General features: G+C 58.1%; 1 protein-coding gene across 1 annotated transcript in view; it reads left to right on the top strand.

Moving 5' to 3' along the window:
* The window catches only part of ELP3 (elongator acetyltransferase complex subunit 3), a 76,137-nt gene extending 66,089 nt beyond the window's left edge, over positions 1-10,048 (top strand). The window contains exon 15 of the mRNA XM_044450336.1: positions 8,704-10,048. Within this exon, the coding sequence (XP_044306271.1) occupies positions 8,704-8,780 (77 nt within the window). The 3' untranslated portion in view covers positions 8,781-10,048. The remainder of the gene's footprint in view (positions 1-8,703) is intronic.
* The last annotated feature ends 6,078 nt before the right edge of the window (positions 10,049-16,126 follow it).

Genomic DNA, 16,126 nt, shown 5'->3' with positions numbered 1-16,126 from the left:
AGAGTCTTCAGCAGCTGAGGCCTCTCCCCCTCCGGAGGATCTTGCGCTTGTGGGTGCAGGATTGCTGTTTTCAGTCCATCGCCTTCTGCAAGGGCAGAAGAAAACCAGCCCCAGCTTCATCAAGTTCCCCCTGAACCCTTTTGTTTCTGCCCCGATTTTCACACTTCAGGGGCTGCACTGAATCAGCAGAGCCCTTCCCTCCGCCTGCCCCGTGCCCCATTTGCTAAAATGCCGGCTGTGACGGAGCAGGGGGGACCTGTGAGTCAAAGGGCTCACGTCGTGCTGACATCAGTTGAGACTAGATCCAGCCGCGGCAAGAAATGGAGGCCGGTGCTCTCGCGCCGGAATGCCAAGAAACTGCACAGGGACTCACTCCAAGGCTAAGCTTGCCGCTCTGAGCACACACTGGGGCGGAAGTGCATTCAGAGCGCTCTTCCCCAGCGGGCGGCAGTGCCGACGGAGCGGCGTGGGCCGTGCCGAGCGGGTTTCTTCGGTGACACATTCCAGCGTGTATGCAGAAGGAGCGTGAAATGGTCTTTGGGTTGTGCCCATTCCTTCCCTGAAGGCCTCTGAACCCAGAACCCGGCTCAGAAGAGGGGCACTGGAAGAGCCATCAGAGCACAGGTGCTTTCTGGCTGTTACCTGCGAAATGCAGCGGAAGGCACTCCGCTTCCTCTGGGCCCTTGCTATCCCTACGAACGTGGCCGATAGACTCCTGCCTTCGAAAAGCTCGACCCTGCTTTAAAACGGCAGGGGGCAGAGGGGTATGTTCAGGAGCCCCTCCGAGCATCCGCAGCAGAGGAGCGCAACTCCCGCACTCCCCTGACCTGCTAGCAGGAATCCTAATCTTGGCTTTCGGGTGCAGGCGGCCAAATGCACCTGTTCAGTGGCTGCGTGCGGCGATCTGTGCAGCGGAGCCTCGGCGGCCTCCGCAGGGAGTCCGGCGGCCATTTGGCACGTGCGCTTCCATGCCGCGGAGAAGACTCCATCCCGGGAGCTGAAGGGCTTGCCTTCCACGTGGATTGCCTGCAGGGAGAGCTGTGCAGCGCCCGGGGCTCCTCTGCTCGCCGGCCGGCCGGCTGGCTGTTTGTCGTGTTCCCCATCTTTCCCTGCACTGCTCCTTTAATTCCGCAGGGCCACTGCAGGCCTGGCTAGCATTGAAAGGGGCTTCTGCCTGTTAGGACCCGGTTTTGCCCCCCTCTAAGGGGCGGATCGGCCTCATCCAGGATACTGCTTCTCAGCCCTCTCCGAGCCGTTGAGAAACCTGCAGAATTTCGAAGGAGTGCTGCCCACCCAGGGCTGTAGCGAGGCTTTTTCTTTCAGCTGCAGGCCGTCCAAGTTTCTTCCACTATCCATGCCATACCCTTCCAGGATGCCTCTTACAGCAACATCCCGTTCTTCACGGGATGTGGGGTGATTCTCTGCTTCCCTCCTCTTGATCCCCCCGTAGCCGAAGAGCCCCCCCCCCCCCCCCCTGCCCCGGTGCTCTGGCACGTCCCAGGCTCCTCCTCTCCGCTCCTCGTGAGGGCAGAGGGAGGGATGACCGACGCGTGCTCATCCGGCCCGTGCGGGCGCAGGGCCACCGTTCTCCGGGGGAACCTTTGTTCTCTCCAGCCCGTGATCGAAGATGGCGGGGGGACTTCCCCGCGTGCCGTTGGTGAGATAACGAGGGGATTCCACTGCCGCCCTCCCCACTCGGGACAGGGGGCTTGGGCGGGCAAGAGGGGTCGCCCCGGGGCCGGCGGTCGCTCACCCACACCCTGGGGCAGAGCTCCCCGCGAGGATGAGGATGGCTCCTGTTGCGTGTAGCACACCTCTCCTCCTCCTGTCAGGGGCCCCGGCTGCCTTCCGAGGCGTCCCCCTCCAGTTCGTCCTCACAGCAACAGCCCTGTGAGGTGGGCCAGCCCGAGAGGGACGGACTGGCCCAAAGTCCCCCGATTCGCCACCGCTGAATGTTGTGGCCAAGTTTTCTAATAGGGGAAAATGCCTACAGAAACGTGTGTGGCAGGGTGTGTGCCCACCAAATCCATAGGTTAGTGCAGATAGCTTTCAGAAATGTGTCATGTGCAGAGGCGAGTCCACACATGACCCTTCTGGACCCCCCTTGCCCCACTGCTCCGGTCATCCCCCCCCCCCCCCCCCCCCCCCCCCCCCCCGGCTGGGGACCCCCTTGGAAGCCGGTGGTACTTTTGGGGTGCAAGTTTCCCGGATTGGGGGGCCCCCCCCCCCGCCGCTCATCGCATCGCATGTGGAGAGCAAAATGTGCAGAAACATGCGCGCTTCTCCGGCCCCAGTGGGGGACTGGGCGGAAGCAAACTGGAAAGGGGGTTGGAAAGATGAAGAACTGAGGCAATGAAACAGCCTGTCCCATCCTTCCGTGACTCCGACTCCCATCCTCAGCCAGCAGTGCTGGCTGTGCCGGGTGGGGGTGTTGGGGACTGTGGTATAAGACACTTGAAGGGCACCTGTCCGAGAAGGGATTTTGGTGCTCATCGGCATCCGTTCCCCACCTGTGAGGTTTCCCCTAAGGAGAACTTCTTGCAGATTTTGCTCCCTTCTGGGCTCGAAAAACCCTCTGCCTGGGCTCTGCTTGGCAACCCGCCCCCCATTTCAGCTTGTTTCCAAGATGCTTGAAGGAACTGGTTATTTCCAGTAATTGTTTCTCATTTGCACCATAAAAGGAGCAGATAAGAGGAAGCACTTGAGGAGCATCTAAGCCGTCTGGAGCCAGCGTGAGCTGAGAAGCGTGGGCCGCTTTGCCGTAGAAACCCCCATGCAGGCTTTAAGTTCTTAACTTAGCTGTACCTCAGGAGGTACAAGATCTCTCTCTCAGCTGGGGCCCATTCCAAGTGGCGGATCTTGTGGGAGGGCATACAAGATTCGGGGGGGGGGGGGCGCGTGGATGGGAGCCACGCTCGCCAGCAATTCTCGAGTCTTTAAAACTCTGCAGAGGGCAAAACGGCGCATCTCCACCCGAGGTCCCCACTGGAAATTTCCCGCAGGCTTCTCACGGACAGAGCTCGAAAAGGGAAAGGTGCCCATGGACCTTGTAGGAATTCTGCTCCCATATGTGGATGGCAGGGTGGAAATCCAGAGTTGGAACCCAGGAGAACGAAACGTAAGCGTGGAGGTCGGGGAGCAAGCTCCCCGGGCTGTGTGGGGTGCTGGGCAGAGCCCTGGGCCAGGACTGGGGAGACCCCGGCTCCGGTCCCTGCTTGGCCGCAGAGCTCGCCAGATCCCTTGGGCCAGGCTGGCCTGCCTCACAGGCTTGTTGTGAGGGCGGCAAGGAGAGGGAGATGACCCCAAAAGAGGGCGGGAAACATGGCATGTAAGGCGCTCGGGCGCCGGGTGTCGGAGAGCTTCTGGATGCTTCCGGCACCTCGCCAGCGTTCCCGCGGGACCAGCCCGGACAGGCCTGCGCTGGGGCAGCTGCCCTGTGGCCCCCCAGGTGCCGTGGCCTCCAGCTCCACCTGGGCTGACCCAGCAGCACCCGAGTTCGGGGATCGTGGGAGCTGGAGGCCAAGTCGTTGAGCAGGCCAGGTGTTTCTGGACCAGAGCTGGCATTTCTGGCGGCACGCGAGAGCTGGCGCGTCTCTGGTTGTTTCCTGCTGGGGCAGCTCCCTTCTCTTCAGCATCTCCAAACCAATATCATTCACTGACCTCTTTGTTCGTGCTGTTATTCCCACCACATGCCAGTGGTCCTGGGCGGGTTCTTTGTTTGTTTGTTTGTTTGTTCAATTTATATCCTGCCTTTTTCCTACAAAGGGCTCAAGGCAGCTTACATCTCCTCCTCCATCTTGTCCCCACAACAACAACCCTGTGAGGTAGGCTGGGCTGAGAGTCTGTAACTCTCAAAGGGTCGTTGAAGGCGAGAGGGCGAGAATAGCCCCTTTGCACACTTCTAGGCCGCTGCCTCATGCCAGACTCTGCTTTGCTGCTGTGTTTGGCTCGCTTTTGCATTTTTCACCACCTTTCACCCCGGGAGTCTTGTCCTGAAAGGCAGCAAACAAATTCGCAAAGAAAGGCTGTGAGGCAGAGCAAAGGGGTCAGAGCTGCGGTTCCAGCCTTGCCGTCAGAATGCCACCTCCAGCCACCTCCCTGTGGCTCTGAACTGCCTCGGTTTGGGGCTTGTTATGAGCTGCTTTATTTTTTTTAAAGGTGGGTTTTAGAGGTCAGCAGTATCTGAAGGCCTGCAGCGCCTGCTTCCCCTTCTAGCAAATCCTGCATGAAGGCAGTGAACTCCTCGGAGCTCTGCCCTCCTCACATTTGCCCTGGTGATGCCCAGCAGCAGGGGATGGGGGGGGGGGGCACGGCTTCGGGGGGCAAAAAAGCTACACATGAAGTTAATCATAGAATCATAGAACAGAAGAGTTGGAAGGGGCCATGAAGGCCATCGGGTCCAGCCCCCTGCTGTTACAGGACACCGGTTCACACCACCCCACTCAGAGGGCTGCCCGGTTTCGCCCTGAATGTCTCTGGTGTGAGAGCCACCCACCTCTCCGGGCAGCTGGTCCCACTGCCCTTTTGCTCTGACAGTGAGGAAGCGGAAGCTTTTCCTGATGTCCAGCCTTAATCTGGGCTGTCGCAGATTGACTTCATTATTCCATGTCCCACACTCTGGGATCAGCAAGGAGAGATCTTGGCCTTCCTCTTTGTGAGAGCCTTGGAGGTCCTTCTAGAGGGATGCCGTGTCCCCCCTCAGTCTTCTCTTCTCAAGGCTGAACATGCCCAGTTCTCTCAGTCTCCTCACAGGGCAGTGTCTCCAAACCCTGAATCACTGTTGTTGCTTAATTCAGAGTAGACCTTCATGGGGTTACGCCAGAAAATGAATGGCCAAGGTAGAGCGGGGCGGCCGTTGCCGACGCAGCTCGATGGAAGGGAGACCCCGGCATGCACCCTCTTGGAGCGTAGGGATGTTCCCATGTGTTCTGCGAACGGCTCAGTGCGCTTTTTCGTGGGTCCTCAAAGGGTGTCCATCGACTGGAGAGCGTGCGCGCGCGTTTGGGGGAGGGGGGGCACTTCCAAGAGTTCCCCACCTTCCTTTGGTGACGTCTTGCCTCCGGGGCGAGGTGGGGTGGGGGTGCGTTGAAGCGCTGCCCATCTGCACTATGAATTAATTACCTAGGAGCAGGATGATCAGCTTTCCCCAGACCAGATTTCGATTTGTGTGCCGTCAAGTAGAAAATTAACATGGACACAGGCCAGAAAAGTTGCACGGCTGAACACGCACTGCAGCTGAGGCGCCGGGAGGGGAGGGGGTCTGGTCCCCAGGAACAGGTGACGACCAAGCCCCCGGCACTTCCGTGATCCCCTTCCGTGGAAACGCAGAGCAAAGCATCGGGCCAGGGCGGCCTTCGCCACCCTCGGCCGTGCTGGCTGGGAATGATGGGTGTCCCAATTCAACACTTTTTTACTGTTCATTGTCTCGTTATCATCCGTCTTTATGAGTTGTGCAAACCAGCCAAAGAGACTCTGCTGCAGGAGGGCAGAAACATGAAAATTATACTAATCCTAATCACGACCCATGGCAAGAGGGCGGACCACGCGCTCGCCTGCCCTTGCATGCCAGAAGCACCCGTTTCTGAACCGGCCGTGATGCGCGGGCCAGTCTGCGGCAGAGGAGGCGATGCATCCTGGCGTTCCACCAGCGCGTTCTTGCTGCAACTCCGGTCCACAAACAGAGACCTGGAGCAGCACGTGGGCCTCGCTTGAGTTCCTGAGCGGAGTTGCGGATTGGTGCCCTGCAGGACGGAGCGGGCAGCTTGCTTCTCGTCGGAGCCAAAGCCCCCCGTGCTTCGGGGATTCCGCAGACTCCACGCCCCCTGGAGCAGCGGCCGTGCTTTGCTCTGGCCCAACGTGGCCTGTTCAGGCAGCGTCCTTCCCCTGTAGTCCGAGCAAGAACTGTCCGCAGCAGCCCCGCCACACGCGGGCCCAGGAAGCACACAGCGAGTGCCCCACCCAGGCCAACACTGCTCTCTCTGACTGGCAGCGGCTTTGTGGGTGGCGCAGAAGGCTTTCGTCGGACCGTCCCAGGATAAATGCACAGCGTCGAAGGGTGGGAGATTCAGGGCAGAGAAAAGGAAAGATGTCTTCCCACAGCACAAAGCGTGGGACAAAGATCGTAGAAACACAGAAACTGAGCGAGTCAGAAGGGTCTCCCGGGCCATCTAGTCTGACCTCCGGGGGCTGGAGCAGCTTCCCGGGAGGAGAGGTTCCGGCCCCTGTGGTTGTTCGGCGCAGAGGAAGGAGAGTAAGAGGAGACATGATGGAGGTGTCCGGAAGGACGCCTGCTCTGGAGCAAGGGGCACGTTTCCCCGCTCTCCCATGACACCCGGACCAGCAGGATCATCCCCTGAAGCTGCTGGGTGGGGAGATCCAGATCAGGTCAAATCAGCAACACGGCGGCATTTAGTTTGGCCCCCTGCCTTGTGAGCCCTGCGTGGTAACCGGAGTGCCGGGGACTGACGCTCAGGCCTTCTGCATGCGGCGCAGGTGAGCTCCCACCCAGCGGTGCTCCCCCCTGTGGCTCCCCATCGCTCGGGGAGATCCCTGCAGGGACCATGGTCGGTTCCCCACCCTGGAAGGGTCTCCCGGGAGCCCTGCACCGGCCAGACACACAACCGGTGGAATTGCTAGCTTGGTGCCTCTGGTACCACTGCGGAGAGAGAAGGAGCCGGCTTGTCAGGCATGCAAAGATTGTGTGAGCTGGGGAAGGAAACGTACGGGGGAGGCTTTGCCGTTGCCCACAGTTCACGCCGGGCTTTCTACTCCACCCCGGCAGTCGGTTCCGTGGGGCTGCGGCAGAGGATGCCTGTCGGTTCTCCCCTGGCGCCTGCTCACTGCAGCTCACGCAGGCTTTGGGGCGCAGGACGTGATCGGCGCCACGTTGGGGTCTCTGCTGGGCTTCTGTGTGTGCCCTGGGAAGCCATCGGAGGCCAGCCCGGGCCCTGCAGATGAAGCGACTGCATCTCATTGATCTCCCAGAGAGGCAGCAATCCTTCATTAACGGCGCCGCGTCTCTGTACCAAGCAGCTCGGCGGGAGGCCGGGGCTGTCAAGGACGGCAGCAGAGAAAGAGGGAAGCCAGATCTGCAGCGACGGCGGTTTAAGCTTGCACCTGTAAATTAAGGCCGCAGCGCCTTGCTTTGTTTTGCAAAAATCCGGTATCGGCCTAATAGTGTCCTCTTGTGAACGACCCGAGGCACCTCCGTAGCTCCCTGTGATCCTCACGACAACCACGCTGTGGGCTGAGGGGGGGGCACTGGCCAAAGCCACCCAGCGGGCTCCGTGGCTGAGCAGGGGCTGGAACCCAGACCGCCCGAGTCCAGCCCTGCACAGCAGCCATCTCAACACACTGGCCCTCGCAATAGCCTGCAGCATTTTCTTACCAGAGCCAAGAATAGTTCTTGGTTGTGAGTGGGGATCTCAGAGGAATCCGCCACAGAGTTCAGATTTCGAAGAATCTGACCTGTGGATTCTGCAGCAGGCCAAATTTCCCAGGTTGTGTGGAATCCCTGATTGTTTGATCCCTTTTTTTTCAAAGTGTATAATATTGCACAACTTATTTATTTATTTGGAAGGCTTCTGTACCGCCCCATTCGCCGAAGCCTCGGGGCGGCTCACAATAATAAATAAATAAGAGCAGTATAAAACAATATGAGTCGACCTGGCCCGAAAAATTATATTAGCAATTAAAATAGCGTTTGAATAAAAAGGTCTTTGCCTGGCGCCGAAAAAGAAATGACGGCACCAGGCGGACCTCTCTGGGGAGCACATTCCATAGATTGTAGCCACAGGAGAATATAAAATATTAAGAACAGTGATCCAAAATGTGTGTTTCCCCCATAGGATAAATCAGGAAAACAGGCGTTTTTCGGCACCTGCATTTGCGGGGGAGGGTGCTCATTTTTTAGGAGTGCAAATTTGCACGTCTGAACTTATTTGTGCAAAATCAGGTTCTAGTGGTGCGAGGAGAGTGGAACGAAAGGCTTCCGGCAACCAGTGGAACATGGATGGAATGGGTTTTGTCACTTTCCCCCTGATGGCTCAGCCCTCCTCCGTGGGCTCGCGAAGGGGTGGCGGAAGGGGAGCGAGACTTCATGGAGACCAATTGCCTCCCCAGTCGGCTCCCCTTCAGTGCGGCCGTTTAATTGTTGCCACGGTAGCCACTCATCCTGGGGAGCAGAGGTAAGGCACAGGTCAAGTGTCTTGCGGAGGCTGGAGCCCATCAGTAATGAGGCTGCAGCTGTGCTGCGGCCGGGGGGCGGATTCTGGGCGGCCCCCTCCGGGCGGCCGTGGCGCTGGATCCGGTTTCTGCAGCAGGGGCTTTGCTTGCCTGTGGTTCCTACACCGTCCCAGCCAGAAACGAGAGCGAGGCTGTTGTGAAGCAGCCGAGCAGGAAAGTTTGGTTGCTTCGGGGAGGCGGAAAGGCGACGTCCACGTTTTGGGGGGGCCCCCGCCTGCCAGCCACAGCGCGCAAGCCAGGCCTCCCTCAGCGCCTCGTGGGTGTGGGTGTCAGCACCCTCACAGTGAGACCCCCTGCAGCAGGTGCATGCCTCGGCGTTGTGGGTTTGTGGGTGCCTGGAGGCGAGGAGGGTCTCCCATGGCCACGGGGGAAGAATCAATTGGGGGCGTCCCATCCGTGGGAAGACCGGCCCGAGTGGCGCCTCCACTGACGGTCTCTCTCTCCGGCGCTTGCTTGCAGGTGTGGGCACCCGGGACTACTACCGCAAGATTGGCTACGAGCTGGAAGGCCCCTACATGGTGAAGAGGCTGGACTGACGGACCCCGCGCGACGTGGGAGGCCGGGCCTGGCAGGAACGGCGCCGCCCGCCAGGCAGCCTGGTCTCGGGCGGGAGCGGCATTTCGGGCCGGATCGGTCCGTGCGTTCTGAAGCTCTCCACAGACCTGCGGGTTCCCCGAACCGGCCGTGTTCCTCGTGTGTCCCGTTGCAGGTGGGCAGCGACCCCTGCTGCAGCCGTCCCCCAACCCAGCCCCCTCTCGTTGTGCTGGACTGCAGTTCCCATCATCCTCAGCCAGCATGCCTAGGGGTGATGGGAGTTCTAGTTCAACCCTTCTGGGGGCAGTGGGGCAAGGCTGCCTTTGAATGTCGAGTCCAGAGACACATCAAGTCTGGTTTTAGTTGATCTGCAGCTGCCTAGGATTTCCTTTTTTCTCACTCCGTGTGCGCCTCTGGTTTTCATTGGGCTGTTGGTTTTCTTAGCTGTAATGAGCAGTCTATCCTCCTTTCATTATTTTTTTTCAACTCTAGCACCCGCTTGTGTCAGCAAGCTCCTTCACGAGGACTAGAACCTTAATACCTAGGACGAGGTATTAATACGAGGACTAGACCCTTCACACCACAATCTGCTCACAATCTGCCTTGAGCTAGAGCAGACTTTTGCCCCTCTCCCAGTGAGGACATTGTGGCGAGGCCGTCACATCTGACGGACTTTCGGGCCAGGACTTGCTCTCTTTGTTGTCCGGCTCCTCACCCCTGTGCTACGAGGAGGCCTAGCGCAGCTGCCGCCTTCTCTGCCTCCTGGGAAGCTCAGACCCCGATTTAAGACTCTGCTGGGCTTCCTTTCTTGACACGCTTTCAGCTGCTTGAAGTGGCAGGTCTTGGCTTGGCTCTCCCGCAGCAGGAGAGGAACGGACTGGCCCCTTCCTTCGTGGGGACTCATTTCCAAATTACTCACCCTCCCGCAAGCCGAAAATTCAAAGAGCGTGCCTCTGCTTCTGCCGGAAGACCCTGCGTTTTTTAAGGAGTGTTTTCCCACAGTGCCTGCGCAGAGGGGAACCGTTGTCAAGCTTGCTTGTTTCTCGGGTGGCGTCGAATCAGCAACGGGGCCTCTCGCAGGTGATTTCAGGTAGTCTTTGCTGTGTTTGATAGGCAGCCTGGCTTAAGCACTTTGGGGTCAAAGGCCACTTTATGGTTTTGGCTCAAGCGACCAGGAGGAGGGGAATGTCCGGTGCAGCCATCGCTTCTGCGGACTGCCTGTCGTGGGGTAAAAACAGCCAATAAGACAATAAAACTTCTTTGCAGTTCATGTCAGTGTTTTCCTGGCTTTCTTTCTAGAAATATATATGGAGAAGGGATAATGTCCCTCTCAAAAGAAAGGTAAAACAGATGAACCTGGGAACTAGTGACCAATCAGGCCCATATTAATCCTGGAAAAATTCTAGAGCAGATTATAAAGCAGTCTGTCTGCAAACACCTCGAAATCAATGCAGTGATCAGTAGAGTCAACATGGATTCCTCGAGAACAAATCCTGCCAGATTAATCTGATTTCATTTTTGGATTGGGTAGCCTCCCAAAGGAAGCTGGACCATAAGGAAGGCTGAGCGCTGAAGAATTGAGGCCTTTGAATTGTGGTGCTGGCGGAGACTCCTGCAAGTCCCTTGGACTGCAAGGCGATCAAACCGGTCAGTCCTAGAGGAGATCAACCCCGACTGCTCCTTAGAAGGCCAGATGCTGAAGATGAAACTCAAATCCTTTGGCCACCTGATGGGAAGGAAGGACTCCCTGGAGAAGACCCTGATGCTGGGAACGATTGAGGGCAAAAGAAGGGGAGGGCAGAGGATGAGGTGGCTGGATGGGGTCTCTGGGGCAGTGGGAGTGGGCTTGGGTGGACTCTGGGGGATGGTGGAGGACAGGAAGGCCTGGAGGAGTGTTGTCCGTGGGGTTGCAATGGGTTGGGCATGACTTCGCAACTAACAACAACAACCTAAACCTCCCAAATGGACTGTGGGAATGCTGTGGACATTATCTAGACTTTAGCAAAGCCTTCGACAAAGCGCCCGACAGCATCCTGAACACCACGCTAGCAGAAAGTGGGCTGGCGAGCACAACCACCGGGTGGCTCTGCATTTGGCTGGAAAAGGGGACTCAAAGAGCCCTCATCAACGCCACATTCTCAGACTGGGCAGTGGTGACCAGTGGGTGCTGCAGGGTTCTGTCTCTTGCACATTTTTTATTAATGGTTTAGATCAGGACGTGCAAGGAAAGATACTCAGATCTGCAGATGACACAAAGCTGGGTGGAACAGCAAATACCCTGGAAGACCGAGATGAGACCCAGGGTGATCTCACTAGGTTAGACTGCTGGGCAGAGAGCAACAGAATGGAATTCAGCGTGGACCATGGCCAAGTCCTCCACCGAGCAACAAGACACCAAAGGTGGTGCTACAAGATGGGGAAGATGCGGCTAAACAACATTGCAAAGGAGAAGGGTCTTGAGGTCATGGCAGGTCACAAGCTAAAGATGAGCCAACGATGTGATGCGGCTGCAAAAGGGCAGATGCTCTTTTGGGCTGCATTGGAACAAGCCTCACTTCCCAAACATGTTAAGCGCTGGTTGCACTGTACTCGGCACGCGTCGGAGCTCGCCTGGAGTCCTGTGTCCGTGTCTGGGCGCCTAAGTTTTTAAAAGATGCAGAGCAGCCAGAAAGGGTGCAGAGGAGGGCAACGAGGATGATTCGGGGACTGGAGGCAAAGCCCTTTGAGGAAGGATTCGGAGAACTGGGCGCGTTCAGCCTCGGGAAGAGGACACTGAGCAGGGATCTGATAGCTCTCCACAAGTATCTGAAAGAAACAGATTTAGGCTGGGTACCAGGAAGAATTTCCTGGCTGTCGAAGCAGCACGACAATGGAACTTGCCACCTGGGGAAACTGGGCTGGCGAGCTGGTCGAGCGGCCTCTCTCCATAGCTGCCTCTCCACGGAGGAGAGAGAAACGGATCCGCAGGCCCTGCTGTGCTTGCCCTCTTGGAGGCCGCTGAAGGGGGCAGTCCTTCCCCTCCCCCTCAAAATGTCGAGGTTGCTGCCTGGACCACGACCGTGGAGCGTGGCCTCTCATCTGAGTGGGGCCGAGGGGCGCATTCCTTCCCTCCGGCTCCTGGCACTTCCTCCATGGGTGGGAACCCATGGTGGGAAAATGCCCTCTCCCCACCGTTCGCACAAGCTTGCTCCCGCTTCTCTTCCCACAGGGATGTGGGGAAGAGATGCGCAGCTTCCAAAGCCATGTGGCAAGCCAGGCCGGGACGGGGAGGCTCAGCAGACCTGCCTGCCTCTCTCGCCCACGTGCCTGAGACGGCGTCTCTCTGGCACAGAAGGTCTCCAGGGTCAGGTCAGTGCAATTCCGTGTCCCAACTCAACAGAGAGCTGGAAATGGGGGGAAACTCTAATCTGCTGCAGAGAAGGGTTGAAACTGGCTTTCAGTTGAAGCCACAAATGGGGCTGGTCACCCGCAGCTATTCTGCTGGGCAGCAAATTCAACTTCATTAGGCTCGTGCTTCTTTCAAAAATGCAGGTCAAGTTTCTAGGCCTTAAGACTCGATGAAGGCTTGAAAATAGGTGGCCTTTGTCAGGAAGAGGTGGCCAAATAAACTTTCCAATGTGACACGGTGGTCTAAGTGTTCCCTGTGTCAAGGAGTGAGGATCATGGAAAATGAGCGCTGGTGCAGACGTCCCTCTGTGGTGATGCAGAGCCTAGCCCAGGGGTCGGCAACCCGCGGCTCCGGAGCCGCACGTGGCTCTTGAACCCCTCTGCTGCGGCTCCGTCGCTCAGAACAAGCGCCGGCACAGCCGCTGATCTGCTCAAAGCTCTGTAGACCCACACCGATTTACTGAGCTCCTGCACCCCCCCCCCCCCCCGGCCAACCATGGATAAATCGAAGAAAAGAAAAGCTTCTGAAGAAAACCAAACGTTTAATAGTACGTGGGTGGCTTCATTTGCTTTTACTGCTGACAAACTTACGGGGTTTGCAGTTTAATGCATGCAGCCCTTTAGCACTGACTTTGACTCTTCAGGAAGCGGTTCTCCTATTCAAAATATATGAAAGGAGTCCTACTAGTTTATAATGTAAGTTTTAAAAAAACAGCTTTTAGTGACTGAACAAGAGCTGCAGCTAAATCATAATGAAGATATCCATAGCATTAAGGTAAAAAGCAATACATGCAGCGTTACCTTCATTTTAGAGGTCAAAATGGTTTTGGGCTCCCGGCGTTTTCTTCTGTGTGGGAAACGGGTCCAAATGGCTCTTGGAGTGGCAAAGGTTGCCGGCCCCAGGCCTCGGCGTTGGCCTCCCTTGCTGCAGGGCCCGAGTCTGGTGACGCCTGGCCGCAGATCCCAGAGAACAGCCACGCTCGAAAGGGGTCCATCGCACTGCCCCCCTGCCCCCCGCCGCCTGCCCTGCCTCAGAGCTCCGGCAGGCAGGATGCCACGGCGACGTGCGATCCGATCCCACGACCTCCTCAGTGCCCGCCATTCCTCCTCTCCTCTCCTCTCCTCTCCTCTCCTCTGCTCTCCGCTGCCCTGCCCAGCCGCACAACGTTCAGGACCAGGAAGTGGTGCTCTTGTGCGGACCAGAGGAGAGGGGGGAGGGAGAGCGCCCCCCAGCCAACGCACCCTCCGCCCGCCCCACGGCTTGGCGAAAGAGCGGCCCCGGCTGGCCTAGTGCACCACGCTTGGCGCGGGTGGGGGTGTGCAGGCTGGGGTCCCCTCAGGAGCCCCCCGGCTGGTCGGACACCCCCTGGAATCCTCTGCCACGCTGAGGTGCCCCCCACCCCACGTGGCACGTGAGCGACCAAATGGGTGAAGCCCCAGGAGGGGTGGGGGAGGCGGCTGGGATGCAGGGGGGTTGCCAGAAGCCCTGCACCTCCCCTCCCCGCTCTCCGGCAGGCCCCCCTTTCCCCTCCGCGATCCGGGGTGTCTGCCACTGTGCTTCCCAGGCCTGCTGGGAGGTGGGGAGCGTGGCCTTCGAGTCCCACTCCCTGTGGCTGCAGGATTCGGATCTGGGCCACCGGATGACCCAGTGGTGCCCCAGCTAAGCCAGCAGCCCCAGGGATGGCTGGAAAAGAGAGCAGGGAAATCCCTGCAGGAGGAGGAATCCCTCAGGGGATGCTGGCCACGAGAATTAAGTCAGCCATCCTTGTCCAGGGGCAGCGTACCTCAGAGTACCAGGTGCCAGAACAGGAGGTCTTCGTCCTCCTTGTCAACATCCCAGGTCGGCCACCGTCTGAATGCTCAGCTGGGCTGTTCTTGGGGACGTCCCAACTGAGTGATGGGACAGGTGGGCTGGGGGCCGCTCTCGCAGCATGGGAGCCCCGCGCACCCCTCGCTGCCCCCCGGCCCAACAAGATCTCTGGACCGGCAGCTGCATTTCATCCTGAGAGCCAGTGTGGCGTCGTGGTTAAGAGCACGGGACTGGGACTCAGGCGATTTGGGTTCGAGTCCCCGCTCAGCCATGGAGCCAACTGGGTGACTCTGGGCCAGTCACGGACTCTCAGCCCAGCCTACCTCACAGGGTGGTTGTTGTGGGGATAAGATGAAGGAGGAGAATGATGTAAGCTGCCTTGAGCCCTTTGTAGGAAAAAGGCAGGTTATAAATCGCAAAATAAATAAATAAAATAAATCCTGTTACTCCAATTTTTCACCACAGTGTGTAATGTCCAGGACAGGAAAAGCCGGAAGGACGCTCCCTCCCTCCCTCTCCCCCGCCCTCCATCTGGTCTACATGGCTTGGGGAATAAGCGCACTCTTTATTTGCGCAGGGGTTTTAATCCGAACATGATCCCGTGGGAGAGAGATGCTGGCCGTCAGGTAATGCCTTTTAACGCCTCGTCCTGGTTGCCGCTTTCCCTGCCCTGAGCCAAGGGAGAGAGAGATGCGCTGGCTTCTTTCTGTTAATAAAAAGGCTTGCGAGGAGCAGTCGGATAATCCTGATGGTGCTGGTGCAGCGCAGTTGCTCCACGCTGACAAGGAAACCGGGGGAGTGACGGATCAGTCCGTGGAAATGGAGAGCGAGGCACCGGTTGTTTATCTCGAGGCGGCAGGTTGACCGGATTATCTTTTTTAATGAAGTCTCCTTGCTGTACGATGGCTGTGTGTGTGTGTGTGTGTGTGTGTGTGCGCGCGCGCGCGCATGTGCGTGCGCAGACACACAACGCTTCCCTCTGAGACGTTCTCCCTTTGCCAGCCACGTCGGACAAGGGGGCTGGTGGTGGGCGTGGTGGGTGTGGGTTGCCCTTCCTGCCATCTGCGTCGATCCCTCAACTTTTGGGGTGCCTCCCCTTGTCCCCGAAGTCAAGCTGTAGCACTAGGCGGGGGCACAGACTCTCTTCCAGTGCGGGGAGGGCACATTCCTGTTTGGAAAAGCTCTCGGGGAGGGGTGTTCCAATCCAGTGGGGCCAAAGGCAAGAAGGGGCGTGGGGCAAAAGACTTAAAAATGGCCACTTCTTGACGCAGGAGAGACATTGCAACTTTTTAGAATGTGGGGGACACCAGGAGAGACCGCACAGAAGGACTGTTCAAGGACAGGCTGGACGTGCACATGGTGGGCATGTCATGAGCAGAGCCGGCTGGAGCCAGGGGTCAGACTAGATGACCCGGGAGACCCCTTCTGACTCGCTCAGTTTCTTTGTTTCTAAAGCCAGGAGCCCACCAGATAATTGGTGATTAGGGGAAAGGGGTGTGGGACAATCAGAGCATGGATTGGGACCTCAGGCAGGCCAGCTGTGAGGCCCGTGCCTTCCCTCGGGGCATCCTCCATCCTCCTCTCTCTCCCTCAGTTTTGGAGAGAGCACTGTGCACACCCTGGTTTGCCAGATGTTCTGCGTGATCCGCAGAGCTGCATGTCCTGGGATTTCCAGGCGAAGGCGCACGGGGCTGCCGCCTGGCTCACTTCCCCCCTTCTCGGCTTTCCCACAGCGGAACCGCGCGCTGATTCAATGCGGCGAGCCGGATGGGGCCGCGTGGCCCGCCGCTCGAGGTCTTTTTGGGCAGTCCGTGGCCAGTGCGAAGGAGCTCCTCCTCGCCCCCACGAAGCACAGGATTCCTGCCATGGGGCTGACGGTTAGAGTTTTGCTGTGTGGGGTGGCCCCTGAGGAGGCGAGGCCTGCCTCCCCAGCAAGCTGCCAGATTTGCGCTGCGTCAGAAAAACCGGACTAGAGGGCTGGAAAAGGGACAGGAAAGGACAAGCAAAACGAGGGGAGAACACTATTACGAGAGACCCAGGCATTGCCACTGAAATTTGCATAGCTTGTACGGGTCGCAAGGTTCAGTGTTCCTTGGCGTGTGATTTGGGTTGCCATGGTGCATAATAGAGCTTCCTTTTTTTAAAGGAAGG

The sequence above is a fragment of the Varanus komodoensis genome, unplaced genomic scaffold (assembly GCF_004798865.1).
Source record: "Varanus komodoensis strain SLA01 unplaced genomic scaffold, ASM479886v1 scaffold64, whole genome shotgun sequence".
Taxonomy (NCBI): domain Eukaryota; kingdom Metazoa; phylum Chordata; class Lepidosauria; order Squamata; family Varanidae; genus Varanus; species Varanus komodoensis.
The sequence above is the reverse complement of the archived record's forward strand: the minus strand, read 5'-3'. Positions and strand labels throughout refer to the sequence as shown.